Source organism: Candoia aspera, chromosome 2 (genome assembly GCF_035149785.1).
Source record: "Candoia aspera isolate rCanAsp1 chromosome 2, rCanAsp1.hap2, whole genome shotgun sequence".
Lineage (NCBI taxonomy): Eukaryota > Metazoa > Chordata > Lepidosauria > Squamata > Boidae > Candoia > Candoia aspera.
The window spans coordinates 121,582,080-121,601,345 of NC_086154.1; the positions used below are offsets into that span (position 1 = coordinate 121,582,080).

The 19,266-nt window shown below is 42.7% G+C and overlaps 2 protein-coding genes across 3 annotated transcripts in view; one reads left to right on the top strand and one right to left on the bottom strand.

Annotated features, from left to right (window-relative positions):
• ARSG (arylsulfatase G) overlaps positions 1 to 19,266 on the bottom strand; it is a 588,957-nt gene that overhangs the window by 130,174 nt on the left and 439,517 nt on the right. The window lies entirely within an intron of this gene.
• The window catches only part of LOC134490421 (ABC-type organic anion transporter ABCA8-like), a 90,838-nt gene that overhangs the window by 28,935 nt on the left and 42,637 nt on the right, over positions 1 to 19,266 (top strand). For both annotated transcript variants that reach the window (XM_063293448.1, XM_063293449.1), the window contains 8 exons: positions 7,634 to 7,753; positions 8,038 to 8,221; positions 9,272 to 9,435; positions 10,669 to 10,796; positions 13,983 to 14,120; positions 16,839 to 16,952; positions 17,198 to 17,374; positions 18,509 to 18,622. In XM_063293448.1, coding sequence (XP_063149518.1) covers positions 7,634 to 7,753; positions 8,038 to 8,221; positions 9,272 to 9,435; positions 10,669 to 10,796; positions 13,983 to 14,120; positions 16,839 to 16,952; positions 17,198 to 17,374; positions 18,509 to 18,622 — 1,139 coding nt within the window. The remainder of the gene's footprint in view (positions 1 to 7,633; positions 7,754 to 8,037; positions 8,222 to 9,271; positions 9,436 to 10,668; positions 10,797 to 13,982; positions 14,121 to 16,838; positions 16,953 to 17,197; positions 17,375 to 18,508; positions 18,623 to 19,266) is intronic.

Sequence of the window (19,266 nt, forward strand, 5' to 3'; positions counted from 1 at the left end):
TGTTGTCCATCTGGTGAAGTCCATGTATAAAGCCGTCTCTTAGGTTGTTGGAAGAGAGTGTTTGTTATGCAGAGTGAATTGTCTTGGCAAAATTCTATCAGCCTATGTCCTGCTTCATTTTGTTCTCCCAGGCCATACTTACCTGTAATTCGAGGTGTCATTTGACTGCCCACCTTAGCATTCCAGTCTCCTGTGATGAAAATAACATCTCTTTTAGGCGTGTTGTCCAGTAGGTGCTGCAGATCCTCATAGAACTGCTCTACTTCAGCTTCTTCAGCATTTGTGGTTGGGGCGTATATTTGGATCACTGTGATGTTAGATGGCTTGCCCTGAATTCGAATTGAGATCATTCTGTCGTTTTTTGGGTTGTATCCAAGCACTGCTTTAGCCACTTTACTATTAATTATGAAGGCTACTCCATTTCTTCTGTGGTCCTCTTGTCCACAGTAGTAGATCTGGTGGTCATTTGAGGTGAAGTGGCCCATTCCAGTCCATTTCAGTTCACTGACGCCCAGAATGTCTATCTTTAATCTTGACATCTCACCAATAACCACATCCAATTTGCCCTGGCTCATAGATCTTACATTCCAGGTTCCAATGGTGTGTTGATCCTTAGAACATCGGATTCGCCGTTCACCACCAGCACCGTCGGCCGCTAGCCGTCCTTTCGGCTTTGAGCTAGCTGCGTCATCACGTCTGGGGCTAGTTGAGCTCATCCTCTGTTCCTCCCCAGTAGCATTTTGACCATCTTCCGACCTGGGGGTCTCACCTTCCGATGGTATACCGACATATCTCTGGTTGTACTGATCCATTTAGTTTTCACGGCAAGAATACTGGGGTGGGTTGCCATTACCTTCCCCAGGGATCGCATTTAGTCTGACCTCTCTGTCATGACCTTCCCGTCTTGGGTGGCCCTTCACGGTTTAGCTCATGGCATCATTGAGGTGCTCAAGCTCCAGCACCACGACAAGGTAACGATCCTTTGCTGAAGGCCATTATCATTAAGTAACAGCAAAAAGAAGAGATCACAATTCTAACATTAATTAACAAGACCTATGAAAAGGTCCTCACCCAAATTCCAGTGCGAATTTGTTGTAAGTGAACCGTAAGTTTAATTGCTACTATCTTGTGAATTCAACATTTAGATTTATTTCAAAGTAATTTTTGAGGCCAGAGTATATTTTTGCTCTTTTACCAACATATACTTTGGTTACAAAGTGTAATAATTTATTTCACTATTAGAGAATTAAGATAATATAGTATATATTTATATCACATATACCCTAAAATAATGATAATGAGAGATTCCCTAACAGTCTAAGAAAGCAATAGAAAAATAAAGTGAGTTGAGCTGAATTGGATTCTCACTGAGAATCAAATGTATTCCACCCCAGGCTGTGCTTAAATTAATGCCAGTATCTTCCAAATACTGCTTTTTAGTCATCCAATAGTATAAATTTGCTTTGGGGCCAATGAATATCTTTAATGCAATAATTTCAATGGCTTTTCTTTTAAAAATGCCAGAATATTACTAATGTCCATTTTCACAATCCCTTGATGGAATCAGTTTCTGGGCTAAATTAACTGGCATATCTCTTATTAAGGTATGCTGCTTTTTAGATAATTACATAAAACTGTTGTCCATTAATTGGTAAATTACAAACTTTCTGTATATTTTTCATCCCTCTTTCTGTCCTGTGCAAAACCGTCCCCCTTGTAGTTACTGTATTTCCAGCTTTTCAAGATTCAGAACTTTCTATTGCTTTACAGACAGCAGCTATCATAAAGAAACATGTTGTCCTAACAGTCAGGAACCACACTGAGACAAGGAATAGGTCTCTAGTGTTTTATTACTGCTACATTAGACAGAAAATCCTAACAAACTGAAGAAGCATGGGAAAAACCCAGAGAGATAAACCCCAAAAGTCAAGGCGGGTCTGATCTGTGTCTCTTTGAAGGGCTGCTTAACTCCTCAGTACTACGCATGCGTTTTCCCCCCTGGATAGGAGCCCCCTCCTGCTCACCATCAGTGCTCATGACATCACCCTCCCCTTCAGATTCACATTCCATTTCAGCCCCCTCCCTTCCAGAGTTCCTTCCTCCCTCCAGAGTCTCATGAAAGTCCATCTCCTCCTCCAAGCTCCCATGGGAACTGGGCAACGATGGAAATTCTTCAAAGGAAAACTCCTCCAAGGACGAATCAGTGCTGCTCTCCAGGTCTGATAACGCTTCTGGCCCAGGTGGCTGCTGCTGGAAAATAGCTAGATAATTAGAAGATTCTTCCCCCCTCCCCCTTGGGAAATGCAAGCCGGAGGTGGAGGGCTGCGACTCCCCCTCCTCCTCTCACTCTGGCCTCAGAGCCTCTGGTGGGGGTGGAGGTTGCCAACTTACGAACTCCTCTGCTTGGGATTCCTCTGCTTGCTCAGTCAAGTGAGGAATCTCTGGTAGAGTGCGAGGCTTGGGTTTGTGAGGGAAAAGCTGATGGAATCATTGAACCAGCGCTGGTGCATGCACATCTCTGGCATTTTCCCACGTGTGCTCTTCCTCAGGGTACCCTTTCCAGTGTATTAAATATTGGATGCCCCTTCCCCTCCTCCTAGAGTCCACAATTTCCTCGACTTCGTATTCCTCCTCCCCCTCCACAATGACTGGAGGTGGGGGGGCATTTGTGATCGTAAGGTACTTGGGGGATGGTCTTTGGCTAGCAAGGCTCTGTGAAAGACTGGATGGATTTTCATGGATGCTAGCAGCTTTAAGCAATAAGCCACTGGATTTATCTGCTGTACCACAGTGAAAGGGCCCACAAACTTAGGGTCCAACTTCTTGGAGGGCCTGGTAGAGGTCAAACACTTGGTAGAGAGCCACACTTTGTCTCCTACTGCAATCGTTGGCCCCTCTTATCTGTGAGCATCTGCAGCTCTCTTGTAAGCACTCTTTGCCCTGTTCAGCTGCTCCTTTAACAACTCCTGTGTGTCTTGTTGCTCTTTAAGAAAATCAGCCATGGCTGGAACAGTTCCCTGCTGGGAGGAGGTGGGCAACACCCAAGGGATAACCCCCTAGAGTGCTTGGAAAGGAGACATCTTGGTAGAGGATTGCACAGAGTTGTTATAAGTGAATTCTGCCATGGGAAGCAGGGCTGGCCAATTGTCTTGCTGTTAAGTGGTGTAACCCCTGAGATACTGCTGTAACCACTGGTTAATTTTCTCAGCTTGCCCGTTACTAGCCGGGTGATGCAATGATGATAGGTGGATCTGGACCCCTAATGACTGGAAAAGGGCCCTCCAGGACCTGGAGGTGAACTGAGGGCCTCTCTCACTCACCAAGTGATTTATCATGCTTCTATACCTAAAAACATGGTCCATAAACAACTGCGCTGTGGCTTGCGCAGATGGGAGGCCCTTGCAAGGAATAAAATGTGCCATTTTAGTGAAAAGGTCCACCACCATTAGTATGGAAGTCAGCCCCTGGACCGGGGGTAAACCAGTGATGAAATCCATGGAGATTGTATCCCAAGGCCTACTGGGGGTGGGTAGGGGTTGCAAGAGTCCTGTGGGCTTCCCTGGGAGAGGCTTGGCTCGTCTACCAGTATGACAAGAAGCAACGTAACTCTTTATGTCTGCAGTCATCTTAGGCCACCAGTAGTCTCTCAGAGCTCTATGGAGAGTTTCGAAAACACCTCCATGGCCTGCCATTTGATGGCCATGGCAAAGTCTCAGTACTTCTTCCCTCAATGAAGGGGAAATGTATAATCTCCCACTATGCCAGAGGATTCCTGCTTCCACATTAAATGGGGAGGCAGTGTCTTGCGGGCCCCTCTGGAGGTCATCCATCCCGGCCCTGGCATATGGGTTCTGTTGCTGCTCAGCTCTGACTCTTGTAAATAGGTCCTCTGCTTGTCTGCCTGCTGCTAAAATCTCTGTCTGGTTCCCCCTCATAGACTGCTGAAAGTTGTGAGGTTGTAATATAGTATCCTGTACCTCCTGGTGAGTAGCGAGGGTTGCCTGAATGGATCGAGACAGGGCATCTGCCAAACGGTTCTGTACCCCAGGAACATAAGAAATAACAAAATTGAAACCGGAGAAAAACTGGCTCCATCTGACTTGGCGTGGGGTAAGGGATCTTGTGTTTTGTAGAAGCTGTAAATTCTTGTGATTGGTGCAAACTTTCACAGGAAAGGTTGCACCTTCTAGCCAGTGCCTCCACTCCTGAAATGCTGCTTTAATTGCCAGCAACTCCTTGTTAAAAACATCATAGTTCCTCTCTGCTGGTGAGAGCGTGCGAGAGAAAAGGCACAAGGGAGTAGTGTCTTTCCTTCTTTGTCATTATATTGCAATAAAACAGCCATGATAGCAAAATCTGAAGCATCTGAATGCATTATGAATTGCTTCGTGGGATCAGGGTGCTTTAAAAGCATGCAAAGAGTTGCTTAAATTCTTGGAAGGCTGCTTGCTCCCTCTCCCCCCAAATGAATTTTGAACCTTTCTTCAAAAGCTGTGAGGGGTTTAGCCCTGTCACTAAATTTATTTATGAATCTCCTGTAGAAATTGGAGAATCCTAGGAATCTTTGTACATCTTTCACATTTCGGGGGGGTTGCCAAGAGAGAATTGCCTGGACCTTTGCAGGATCCGTGGATATGCCTTCTGTTAATATTCTATAGCCCAGGAAATGTAATTCAGTTAAATCGAAGGCACACTTCTCTAGCTTGGACAACAGCTTATTCTCTCTCAATCTTTGTAAGACATTACGTACATGGGTTACATGAGTTGTAGCATCCTCAGAGAATATTAATATGTCATCTAGATAAATGACCAGATACTTATCTAGTAAATCAGAGAAAATTTGATTCATAAATCGGGAAAATATGGCTCCTGCATTAGACAAGCCAAAGGGCAAAACAAGGTACTCAAATTTACCAAACCTGGTATCGAAGGCAGTCAGATATTCATGCCCCTCTTTCATCCGGATCAGATTGTACGCATTCCTGAGGTCCAACCTAGTAAAAATGCATGCTTTCTGTAAGCGATCCAGCAGATCAGATATTAGGGGGAGTGGGTAATTTTCCTTGACTGTGACGTTAATGAGGGAACTGAAATCATGCACCACTCTCATGGGTGCCTCCTGGGTTGCCAGTGCCAATGGGTCAGGCTTCTTTGGTACGAAGAAGGTAGGAGCAGGCGCTGGGGAAGTAGATGGTTGGATGAAACCCTTTTGGAGATTAGAATCCAAGTAATCTTTTAAGGTGGCTAGTTCCTTGGGGGACATGGGATATTGTTTCCTTGCTGGAATCTTGGCTCCTGGTATCAACTCAATGGTGCAATCACAGTCCCTATGGGGGGGTGGGGGTAGTGCTGTGGCCTCTTGTTCGCTGAAAACGTCTGCGAAATCTACATATGTGGCTGGCAACTGGATCCTCCCTGCTTCCGTGAGTGCGTTGGTTGCTGGAGAGAGAAGAGCAGCTTGAATCTTGTGGTCCTGGCATTCCTTAGCTGGGAAGGAGATTGCTCCCATAGTCCAGTTCAAAAATGGGTTGTGGATCTTCAGCCAAGGTGTGCCCAGGACTATAGGCACATTAAGTGATGCAGTTACATAAAGTTGGATCCACTCAGTGTGGTCTCCTGTTGTTAGTTGCAAAGGTTCTGTGAAACTTCTAATCGGCCCTGCCTTGAGGGGCTGGCCGTCAATGGTCTCAGCTTCTATGGGACGTGGCAATTCTATGGTCGGGATGTTGAAGTCTTGTACAGTCTGTACATCAATAAAATTGGTGGAAGCTCCGGAATCCACGAGGGCCTCTAGCCTGACCTGGTGCTCTGGGTTTACATGCATTATGACTGGTAAGTAGTAAAAGGATTGCCTGGAATCCTCGGAATGAGCCCTTCTTAATTGATTGATGGTCTCCCTGCTGAGCTCTGTGGAGGGAGACCGATGGAGTTTCCCCAGTTGGAAGTCGAGGTGGAGGTGGCTCTTGGTTCTGCTGCTTGCCCTGGGGCTCTTATGGAATTTGCTTGGCTTCTCACTGGGCAAGCTCTCACCATGTGCCCCTGGACTCCGCAGTAGAAACAGAGGGCTCTCTCTCTCCTTCTCTGTCTCTCAGTCTCAGAAATAAGCCTCCTGCTCGCCCTGATCTGCATCTGCTCCTCTGGTCCTGAGTAAAGAGATACTGCGGAGAGAGCTGGAAATCCTGGAAGCACTCTGAGGCCCTTGCCTCTCCCCAGCTGCATCTGTCTGAGCTCTTCTAGCCTGGCGTCTACAACCACAGACAGTTGATATAAACCTTCTAGGGTAGCTGGTGTTCCCTGGCGCACTAATTCATTCTTAATTTCTTTATCCAGCCCCCGTTTGAATTGGTCTTTTAATGCACTCTCATTCCAGTCCAGATCTCCTGCTAACAGCTTGAAATCAGCAATGTAAATTCCCACCCTCTTGTTGCCTTGCTTGAGCTTCCGAATTTCCCGGCTGGCAGTGACCTCTCTTATCGGGTCGTCAAAGTGTGCTCGGAACCCTGCCAGAAAATTCTGGTAGTCGTTGAGAATCGGGTCGTTGTTCTCCACCATGGGAATAGCCCATTTGGCTGCTGGGCCCTTTAGCAGACTTAAAATGAAGGTGACTCTGGTTCTGTCTGAGGGAAACTCTGCCGGTCTGCTATCGAAAAACATTGTGCACTGTGTGAGAAAGGTTCTCAACTGTCCTGCTTCTCCTCCAAACTTCTCTGGTAGACTGTCCTGGGATCTCAAGACTACTGGCGGAGCTGCTCCTTCTGCTGCTGGCACCGGTTGTGGGTTAACCGAAGTTGGTTGTTGTAACTGCTGTAGCATGGCTGCTTGTAATGTGTTGATCTGGAGATCTTCTTGTTGTTGATGTTGTTGCAATGCTGCTGCCAGTTGTTGGATGGCGAGCCGAATTTCTTGGTTTTCCAAAGACATTTTCCCAAATGTCTCTTCCTTTTTTTTTTTTTTTTGTTCCTCCCTCTTTCAATGGGAGTAGGAGTTTGTTAGGATTGATGTCCTAACAGTCAGGAACCACGCTGAGACAAGGAATAGGTCTCTAGTGTTTTATTACTGCTACATTAGACAGAAAATCCTAACAAACTGAAGAAGCGTGGGAAAAACCCAGAGAGATAAACCCCAAAAGTCAAGGCGGGTCTGATCTGTGTCTCTTTGAAGGGCTGCTTAACTCCTCAGTACTACGCATGCATTTTCCCTCCTGGATAGGGCCCCCCTCCTGCTCACCATCAGTGCTCATGACACATAAAAAATGAATAGTATTTTTTGAAAAATCTCCATCTTTGCACAGGGAAGTGGGCAGTAATGATTCTGAAGGGAGAGTGAAGTAAAGCAAAGTTCTAAAATGAACTTTGCCTTCATTGGGTTGATTATTTTTATGGTGTTACTTTGGATATATTGATTAACCTTCTCAATCTGTAGGTAAATTGGACTATAGTTGGTCTGTTATAGGCTGGCAAGGTGTAAAAAGTTAAAAGCAAACATTAGGAAAACTTCACCTAAAATTTCACTTTCTTTCAATCAGATGAAATTACACAAATTTCTGATGGGTATTTGAGTCCTTCTTTTAAGTTAAAAGGCGGTATCAGCTTGGTATGTGTTTCCCCCTCCACCCCCCATCCCCAACACGTAGGTTTGTTCAGTGATATGGATCATCAGACAGACCTAGGGGTTGTTAATTATGGAGTTACCATGACGACTCTGGAAGATGTCTTCTTGAAGCTAGAGGGAAATGAAAACATGAAGGAAGAAGGTAAGGTACTGTTTTGAATATTGTACTATTTTTAGTCTTCCTGCTGGGAAAAATGTATTGATAACTATAACGGGGGGGGGGGGATGTGCTGTGGGACTTTCACTGTTTTCTTCTTCCATTTTGGAAGACCTGAGGGAAGGTGCTGGAGTGATCCTTCAGTAGCAGGGCTTGTAGCCAACAAGAAGAATAGGGGCTGAGAAGAGGAAGGGGCAAACATGGATCAACAAGAAGATTTTCCTTCAGCTGAAATAAAGATACTGATTTGACTTTCAAAATGGTTTTAGATTATGGAATTCTTCATAGTGGGGAAGTGGCAGGAAAGGACGAAATGGAACAGGATCTGCTGTTGCTCTCAGAGATGGGAAAGGCGACGATGAAAGGCACAGAGCTCTGGAGACAACAAGTTTGTGCTGTTGCAAGAATGCACTTTCTAAATCTCAGGAGGGAGAGCAAAATCTGGAGAGCCCTGTGAGTGCCTTAAAAAAGTATATTAATTTTATATGCCATGCATGTTGAGCGTACAGTTGTATGGAAGGCTAGATCATATGCTGTGATCATAGGGTAAACGTGCTCCCTTAACCCTGAGTAAACTAAAGAAAAAATTGATTTTAGTAACACATTCAAGTTGCAAACCTACAGCTCTAGGAACATAATGATGTTTTGAATTTCTCCCTCCAAAGTTGGAAAGAAAGCAACAATCCCAGACAGGAGGTGTTAATTCAGAGATTCCAGCCACCTCAGCCCTTGCCACGCTTCCAAACTAGCGCTTATTCTGCCCCAGCCCTGGAGCTGGCATACTTAAATGGCTTCTCCTTGCTTGCCATGAAAGGAAAACATCCTAAGCAAACCAGCAGCTAGGAGGGGGGGGAGGTCATTCAGTTCTGCCAAAATCAGAAATTTCAATAGTTCCATCATTCAATCTTTCTAGGACAACGGTTCGATTCCTGTCTGTGCCATGTGGTGGTCGTTTCTCATTTTTTAAAATTTGGAAAACTATCACTTTCCCTGTGTTGTCAATATAAAATTAGTACAAAACCACATAAATGCCATAATAGCACTGGGTAGATAATACCATTTTGAGATTTTGAAAATATAGAATTTATTAAGCAGAAACCTAGTTAGAAATAGAATATTCATTCAACTTGTTTCCCCAGGAATTCCCCAGTGTGAATGGGCCTGACCAAAGTACCTTTTAGGATTCGTTTACTGTTTCCTAAACAATACGGAATACGGGGCACCGAGGGAGATCTCAACCACTGGGAAACATCTGCTGTCCTTTCCACTTCCACAAAGCTACTTTGCCCCTTATAAACAGCTATAAACAGCTTTGATATAGAGAGGAGACTGTATGGAAGACTGAAGCTGCTCTCCCAGTTCTGCAAGAATTTTGATAATCAATAAAATTCATTAATGATCAAATGCTTCTGCTCTGTTGTGGCTAATTTTATAAATGCAGTAGAATAGAACTGGTCAGACATCACCTTTCTCCTCTGCTTAATCAGTATCTCTTCATCCTAGGCTACTTCTTTCTGTGGCTATATTAGCACCTTATATCATTCAGTTTACCAGCTATGCTGTTTGGTCGAATCTTCATTATGAAGAGATGCATCCTGGGCATTATTTTGAGCCAGGAAAGCAGTTTTTCATGGGGACATCAGGACTTCTGATCCTTAATAATACAGGTAAGAATGCAAAACAGAATTTTGAGACATTGTATTTCTTAACATTCAGATCGTTGTATGATATTCCTAGTGCAGATTAATCCTGTTAGCTCCGAAATTGGCTTGGGAGTTCTCCCCTGGATATGAGCTGTACCATAAATCTGCTGAAGAATAAGGTCACAGTATGTGCCTCACTGATTGTTTATATCTAGCTTCAGAATGCAAGAGAAAGATGTAGCAGAATTCTAGGCTAAACCAACTCTCTTTGAACGTATTGCTGAATGTAAGCTTTAAGAACTTTGGGCACCGTCTTATTTTAAAATGATCTGATTGGAAGAAATTGGGATGAAACACAAGTGGTTTCTGCTGGGAAACCCCACCCCCTTCTACCAACAGAAGAGGCAAAATTTTAAAAAGGCAGAGAAGGGGTTGGGTGAAGGAGAAGCTGAGTTGCGCATTGAAACTACATCTAAAATAGGAGACACCTGAAATACTAGCACAAAGTTAGCCCAGCTACAATATAATAAATCCAATGGGAGGTTCCCTCCCTGCAAAAGGATTCTCACCACTTCCTTTTCTGAGCTGGGACACATTTTGATTCAATGCACAACCTTCTTTTAGCAATTTAGGATTCAGCTACTTGTTGGGTTAAAATATCTACAATGAATGAATACCAAGAATCTGGGTTTCAAATTGGGAGATTTCTCCACTTAGTGGTGGGTGGTTTACAAAACACAGGGAACTAAAAAAAAAAAGTGAAATGGGTATACTGCAATGGAGAGTTAGTTCAATCAGCAAATTGGGCAATATCTCTTATTCTTAAAAGACGTTTGGAAACCAGCATATATTATTCATAAAATATTGTATTAAGTAGTATAGTTACTTGAATAGCAGCTAGAAAACCTCTCTTCAAATTGCTCCTTCTAAAGTGGTGGGTCTTCTTGTGATGGTTGGCACTCTCAGCACTTCAAAGTTCCTGGAGATAACACCTGATGAAATATGTTACCTCAAAGCCAGTGTATAAGAATTACAGCTTTTCTTCTCAGCTCTAACACAATCCTTGAAATTTCTGCTGAGAAATTTCATTCAGCAGTGTTTGGAGGCCATGGTTTTCCTTCCTAATCTATACAGCCACAGACATAATTGGATTTAAATTCTGTATTGTTCATTGTTTGGGTACTTTCTTCTTTGTCTGGAAAGTAAATACCCTGGACATTCATTTTGTCTCCTTCTCCTTCTCCTTCTCTTTTCCAGGTGGAAACATTGAAAATTTCATCCAGGCACTGAAGAGTCAGAACATCCTGATGGACATAATCTCTGGTAACAATGTCAGTGACCAGCTAGTTCACAATGGGGCCATAAAATTAGACCTTGAAGACAAGGTAACAATAAGTTCTTTTCCTCCTTTTTGAGAATAAACCAAGGAATCTCATAAGACTGTCTGAAGAGATGATAACTTCTCTTCAAGAAGACAGCATAGTATTTTAGTGGAGTCATAATAAAAGAAAAGAAGAAAGACCCTCTTGGTCTATAATCTCCAATGGACCCCAGATCTCAGGGGGGTGGAATATACAGGGCCAGATCACCTTCTAGACAAAATAGCCAAAGTAGCCAAAGGTTGCTTACCCTCAGTTTTTCCTCATCACATCTTTCTTCTTTGAAGAGGGATTTGAAATCCTTCTTTGACAGCATTCAATTTTTGGTTTTTTTACTCCTTGATGATAAACCTCCAAAGCAAAACGCAATGTTGGTGACAATAGTTAGGGTGCCCTATAGAGATCATAATTTAAAAAGCAAAAGACTGTCCCTGTTATTAAATCTGAATGAGAAAGGCTGCAAAAGGGGAAAAATCTAACAAGTTAAATACCCCTTGGCATGAATCTAGCATTCACTCCGAACTCTGCTACTATGTTATAGTTTACTTCTTTGCAGAATAGTAAACTGTTATATCTTGAGGGATGGAAATCTCTTTGGAATTTGATGTCACATCTTCAAGGGAGAATACAAGCAATTTGAAGATAGATTTGCCATCTGAATTTGACAAGGACTACTTCTAAATAGACTGCAACTGCAACAGGATCAGTGATGTTCCTGAATGCTCTCTGGAAATTAGTTCTGAGCTATGTAGAGATATTGTTTATCTGAAGGAATGCATCTGCCTCTTTTCTGCTTTGCTTGCATGTTTGTAAGCAAAACAGCTATTAGGTTGTTGTTTATTCGTTTAGTCGCTTCCGACTCTTCGTGACTTCATGGACCAGCCCACGCCAGAGCTTCCTGTCGGTCGTCAACATCCCCAGCTCCCCCAGGGACGAGTCCGTCACCTCTAGAATATCATCCATCCATCTTGCCCTTGGTCGGCCCCTCTTCCTTTTGCCTTCCACTCTCCCTAGCATCAGCATCTTCTCCAGGGTGTCCTGTCTTCTCATTATGTGGCCAAAGTATTTCAGTTTGGCCTTTAATATCATTCCCTCAAGTGAGCAGTCTGGCTTGATTTCCTGGAGGATGGACTGGTTTGATCTTCTTGCAGTCCAAGGCACTCTCAGAATTTTCCTCCAACACCACAGTTCAAAAGCATCGATCTTCCTTCGCTCAGCCTTCCTTATGGTCCAGCTCTCGCAGCCATATGTTACTACAGGGAACACCATTGCTTTAACTATGCAGGCCTTTGTTGTCAGTGTGATGTCTCTGCTCTTAACTATTTTATCGAGATTTGTCATTGCTCTTCTCCCAAGGATTAAGCGTCTTCTGATTTCCTGACTGCAGTCAGCATCTGCAGTAATCTTTGCACCTAGGAATACAAAGTCTTTCACTGCTTCTACATTTTCTCCCTCTATTTGCCAGTTATCAATCAAGCTGGTTGCCATAATCTTGGTTTTTTTGAGGTTTAGCTGCAAGCCAGCTTTTGCACTTTCTTCTTTCACCTTCATCATAAGGCTCCTCAGTTCCTCTTCACTTTCAGCCATCAAAGTGGTATCATCTGCATATCTGAGATTGTTAATGTTTCTTCCAGAGATTTTAACTCCAGCTTTGGATTCCTCAAGACCAGCTTGTCGCATGATGTGTTCTGCATACAAGTTGAATAGGTAGGGTGAGAGTATACAGCCCTGCCGTACTCCTTTCCCAACCTTAAACCAGTCCGTTGTTCCGTGGTCTGTTCTTACTGTTGCTACTTGGTCGTTATACAGATTCTTCAGGAGGCAGACAAGATGACTTGGTATCCCCATACCACTAAGAACTTGCCACAATTTGTTATGGTCCACACAGTCAAAGGCTTTAGAATAGTCAATAAAACAGAAATAGATGTTTTTCTGAAACTCCCTGGCTTTTTCCATTATCCAGCGGATATTGGCAATTTGGTCTCTAGTTCCTCTGCCTTTTCTAAACCCAGCCTGTACATCTGGCAATTCTCGCTCCATGAACTGCTGAAGTCTACCTTGCAGGATCTTGAGCATTACCTTACTGGCATGTGAAATGAGTGCCACTGTTCGATAGTTTGAACATTCTTTAGTGTTTCCCTTTTTTGGTATGGGGATATAAGTTGATTTTTTCCAATCTGATGGCCATTCTTGTGTTTTCCAAATTTGCTGGCATATAGCATGCATTACCTTGACAGCATCATCTTGCAAGATTTTGAACAGTTCAGCTGGGATGCCGTCTTCTCCTGCTGCCTTGTTATTAGCAATGCTTCTTAAGGCCCACTCAACCTCACTCTTCAGGATGTCTGGCTCTAGCTCACTGACCACACCGTCAAAGCTATCCCCGATATTGTTATCCTTCCTATACAGGTCTTCTGTATATTCTTGCCACCTTTTCTTGATCTCTTCTTCTTCTGTAAAAAGTCAGTAGCTTCTCATCAGAAGAAATAGAATGATGCAGCATTTCCCTTGGAATTTTGTTCCAAGTGGGGAACCGGGGGACGCAAATAGCTTTGTGTTGATGCAAAGAAGGATGTTATGGGGAAGGTTACAACAATTCTTTCAATATGATGAACTTTTATTTTACTTTGTTAAGAATGTGCTTTTTTTATGATCCAAACTTTTGGGAGGAGCAGGTTCCATTCTAAATAAAGAATTTAAAACGCTATGAAAAGGTCAATTTCTAATGCAACTTCTGTGAGATGGTTGTGTTCTGCTTTAACGGATGGGCATACCTAAGACATAGGCATGTATATGTCAGAGGTCCACAACATATGGTCCCCAGTGCCTGGCCAGATTAGCTGCTAATCTGAAATCTTTAACATGCCATAAGGAGAAAAGTATCAAATATGTCTGGAATAATCATACCAACTGTTATTAACTTTGTCCTGGTCCTGCCTACTTCTTTGTCGTGATCCCACATACTTTGGGAGGAAATGAGGACCTCAGCTCTGAGGCCAAATGTAGACCTTGGCCTGAAAAAGGTGCCCCCATATTTTTTTCCTTTTTTCTTCCAACTTAGAAGAAAATCAAACACCGTTTATTAGATGATAAAATTGCAGTTATGTAAATTACATTCTTGCTTGGAACTGTTGTTCTCCCAGCCTTTCTTCATTTGGATCCCTTGTGTTCTGACTTCTTGCCTTGGTTCAGAAATACAGGTTCACACTTATGTGCCACATGGAGGTAACTAACTGCTTTCCTGTGCTTGTCAACATAATCAGCAATGCATTTTTGCACATGTTTAATTCTACTGCCCATCTTCGAACCTGGAATCATGTACTTAGCCCGGTGAGTGTTCCAGAGGGATATCAAATGAGCTTTTTTGTGTGCAGGGGGTAACAGGGGAAATATTCCTGGTTTCTTTCCAATACAACCTGTTCATATTTTTCAGGATATTATGTAAAAGTAAAAGGCAATCGCTAGGGAGCATAAGTGATGGGAGAGTTAACATTTTATCAGTGAATATCTCTGTGATTATCTGTGAGCTGCTGTGAGACCTTGTACCTAGCTCTGTATGTGAAATCAGTACAATTACAATGGAATGTGTTTGGGTTATGTTCTCTGTTCAAGGCCTTTTCCTGCAGACCATCAGAAACCGTTAGGAGCACCTGGGATTGTGAACTTGAGAAGACTCTGCGTGGGGAGGGATTTCATTTGCACCAAGGGTTTTTACTTTGAATTTGGCGCGCTTTCATCATCCTCAGCTTTCTCTGTGATCCTGCATACTATTCTTTAATAAATCAGATATCTTTGAATTCCTGCTCATGAGTCTGATGGTGTTTTAGAATAGGCAACCATTACACAAACATTTCCAGGTCTTTCTTTACCTGCCAGGCTAAAATTTCTCTGACAAACTTCCTTTAGGAAAAGATGCTAGAGACAGTGAACTCTGGCAAGAAGGGCTTCTCCCTGAACTGTGTGCCATCTAGTACATTCCTCTTAGATCTGCTGGAGGTCTCTTTTAATTCTGTCGTGATTCTGCCCTTCTATAGAGATCCAGCCTCCAAAGAGAGAGATGATGTCTCTTTGGAGGCTGGATCTCTATAACATTGTCTTTGACCTCCTGGAGAGTTAACAGTGCCCTGCAAATTTTAGAGTTGAAATCGGTGATTACACTGGGGCCTTTTCAACTGGTTCTGCACCAGCAGTTAATGCACAAAATCAATAGGTCATCCTAAATCACTAGTAATTGTACTTGGTAAACAAACTCCAATCATTCCAAGTTTAGAGAAATTTGCCTTCCCACCTTCACAACCATCACCAATGGTTACTGCACCTCTATCCCAGCTCTTGGCTGTTGATAGCTGTTATGCAAACAATTTGATGCAGAAGTGAAATATAGCTGACTTTACTCATATTTGGGACTGCCTAGAGACCCCCAGAATAACTTTTTTTTTTACTGTTCCTCTGAGCTGTCATCCATCCCACCTTCCTGTCCTGTTGCAGATGTTATTGCAACTCTGTTTCTATCATCGCTTTCTTTCAACAGTCACAGAAACATTTAGTTATGAACTGAGTGGGAACTTGATGGATAGGGGTGAGGTATCTATCAAAATTTTGAAATTTTCCATGCAGAATTGCATCAGAGGAACCCCCAGGATCCCTCATCTCAGGGTTCATAGCAGAAACAGCAATTCAACAGTTAAAACTGTTTTTTTATTGTAAACCGCCCAGAGTCCCCCATGAGGGGGAGATGGGCAGTGAATAAATTTATAAATAAATATAAATAAATAAATAAATAAAACAACAGTCCGTCCACTAATACAAACCAAGATATGGACCCATCATGTAGATGATAGGTTTGTCATACTAAACAGAAACCAACATAAAGATAACCAGGAATTTATCTGAGAGGATCACATTCACAAAAGAGGAGTAAGATAATAAACTTTCTGGACATCTTATCAGAAGAGAAAACAATGGCAAACTTGTAGTAAGAGGAGAGTTAAGTGTGACCCAGAAATCTCTAGATAGTCAACAGGAGCTAAGAGAAAGCGATCAACTGAAGGCTGCCATCTATGGAAGTCAGGGATTATTCAGGACCAGAGAGCTGGAGAAGACAGCTGGAGGAAATCCCTCCTCTTTGAGGTCAAATAAAAGTGCTAGGCACAGATTTGTGATCAGATCCTTTAAAGTCTGCTAGCCTACTGTATGGATTCTGATATCTGGAATGTCCCTGCTATTTTTTTCAAGGGATTTTCCTCTGATTTTTGTATCAGAAGTTTACTGTCTTCGTGTGAACTCCATTTTTATATGTTGTTCCATCTGAGCTGTTTGAATCTCAGATCCATTTGGATCGGTGTCCAGTTTCCCCAAAGCATTTTCTGGAAAATTGATGTCTGAAGTTGCGAGTGTATCCTTATCAATGCTAAATGCCTTATTCCATCCAACTGAATGGTTTGGGCATTTGGCTACACAAGTTTTCTTATTTTTAATAACAGCCATTGTTAAAATGCAAAAATGATGCTTTTGTTTGCATTTCCTCAAAAAGCGATAGGGCTGCTGTTTCTCTGGCCATATAGCTCAAAGCTACTGAGGCCTAGAGGAGATGCTACAGAGTTTTAATTTTCCTTGTGGCTGTTATTATCATTATTATCATTCCCCATTTATGGATGTTTAAGTTGCTCAGAGTGTGAAATCTCCATTTCTCTCAGAAGGGTTAAGTAAGAGGAGCCCATTCCCTCCTCCAGAAGATGGGTGGTGGCAGCAGGAAAGTACTACATAATCAATAACCAAAAGGTGCAAGTGGGCAAGAGGGAGGTGGGGGTCAAAGGTCACAGCCAGGAGGTCAAGACCTTCCAGCTGTGGTGCCCCTCCCCCTGTCTGGCCATTTGCCAGTAACCATTGAAATAAGCTCAAAGGATAACATTAAGAGATGATTGGTTGTATTTATTTTCTTTAAATGTTCTTCCTTGTTTCTAAGCTTACTAACTAGATTAATAATAGCTATTCTTTTATGACATTTATCACAATGCAATTAAAACATGTTTTTACTTTACTCCTCAGTTTAGTTTGACTGATGACTTTTGGGTTTTTACGGACGTTTACTTGATTGCGGCCTCAATTGTATTACCTGCTTTTCCACCACAATTTGCAATGACAAGCATTCAAGATTACATGGTAAAACAATGATATCGCTTTCATTTCTTCATAGTTTTACATGATTTTCGTTTCCTAGTCTGGTTTACTTTGAAGGGCTGACAGGCTTGTTGTGGTATATTGACACTGATATATCCCAAGTTGTGGGAGGGAGGAGGAAATTAGTGTTGTGTTTATCTCTGACTTGAAATTCTGACTTGAATTTATGCAATCATCTCATTAGACAGCTTAATCATTGCTTGCTATTTTCATTCATTCTTTGCCAGATAAGAACTCGCTCTCAGCTGCGGATCTCAGGACTTTTCCCTTCTGCCTACTGGTGTGGACAAGCTCTGGTGGATATGTCCCTGCATTGCATTCTACTTGTTTTAGTGCTTTGGCCATGGTTTTTAAAATTAGGAGGTGCAGATCCTCAGATTAAAACCACCTTGATTTTCTGCTGGGTAATTGAGTTTAATCCATTTTTAAAATGTGGTTTCCGATCAGCTGTTGACATTTACAGTTTCCAATGACAAACATCCATGCCTACCTTTGATTGTAATCAACACTGTTCCCTGCTACAGACCCTGAATGGCAGGCATATGTCTTCAATCATCAACAGCCTGAAAAAGGCACATCCCAGCAATGACAAGCTACGCACGAGGGACTAGCAATAAACTGGCAGAAAACAGAGATAGGAACTTTGTCCCCATATCAGTTTGTCACCTTTACAGGAGAGTGGTGGCTAATGGCCAGTGGGGTTTGTGCGGTGTGAGGTGGCTTCAAGCATAAGTGGAGCCAAATACCCGCTCATATCTTGCAAATAAATGAAGTCAGTTAAGAAAGTACTAGTTGTTTCCACTAAGATACAAGTTAACTAAAAGACTGACAGAACAAATAGAGGATTTAGAAGGGGGGGCTCTCTGGACCTCCAGCGCCACAAAAGCAGTTTGGACCCATTGTCATAGCCTTCCTCAGTCTCCCTACCACCAGCAAGAAGGATGAGAACAAATAAGGCAAATGAAGGTAAAGTGAATTGGTCAAAGATATAGCACATCATCCCTACCCATCCATCTCATGGAATAGGGAAACAAAGTAGGGAATATGAAATATGGCAGAAATATTGCCAGACATTAGGCATAACTTTACCAAAAGAAAAAGAAAATACACGAACCCAGAATAGTACAGATCAATCTACCTTCAACTGACAGTAGCATTTCCTAAGATGACTTTTACTTTGCTACTGCTCTTGTCCTTCACAGTGCAAAGATGGTCTGATTTTGATGCTCGTCCTTTTAAGGGTGTGGGTTTCCTCTGGCTGGAAAGGCTCAAGGTTGATGACTGAGCTTTGCAATTGATGCAGCTGCATAAATAGTCACAAACGGCTTTACAATCAGCTAATTTCACTCAAACTCACGCAACCAAAATACTTGCTGTGACGGTTTGGTAAACAGGTTCCTAGTACTTAAACATTATATCTGTATCTAATTTTTATAACCTATTAAAATGAAGGAGACACTTATGTTCTTTTTGTAGACACTTATGTTCTTTTTGTAAGACGTTAGCCAATTGTTAATACAGAGCTTTCTTTTGAGCAGGTGGCATTTTTCCTTGGCTACAGCATATCGATTGTCTTATTCCTATACATAATTGCCTTCGTATTTCGCCAAAAAAAGCATACAACCAGCTTTTGTTCAATCATCTCTATTTTAGTAAGTATATGCCCAATGTATTTATTTTATTTATTTTATATCCCGCCTTTATTGTTTTTTTAATAAATAACTCAAGGCAGTGAACATACCCGATACTCCTTCCTCCTCCTATTTTCCCCACAACAACAACCCTGTGAGGTGAGTTGGGCTGAGAGAGAGTGACTGGCCCAAGGTCACCCAGCCAGCTTTTATGCCTAAAGTGGGACGAGAACTCAGTCTCCTGGATTCTAGCCCGTTGCCTTCACCACTAGACCAAACTGGCTCTATCCATCCGTCTGGGGCCTATTCTTAACTAGGGATGGTTGGAGGCAGCCTTGAATGACTAATATGTGGCCTGGAGGGCTGTGGGGGCCCACTGCTGGCCAGAAAGGCTCCTGGACCCATTGGGAGTACCTACTAGAACCTGGAAGCTGTGCTTCCATAGGTGGACCTGTATGGTCTACCTCTGGGCTTTAAAAGAAGCATTAAGCATAGTGCCAGTCTCTTGCCAGTTCCCTCCCCACACCAGGTATGTTGGTGCATAGCTGTCTCCTATGGACACAGGTTAATTGTGCGGGACAGGAATTTTAGCCATTTGGTGCATGCTGGGTAGGCCATGCATTCAGGGAGATGGCCTTGAAGCAAACATTTGGAAACTGTTACAC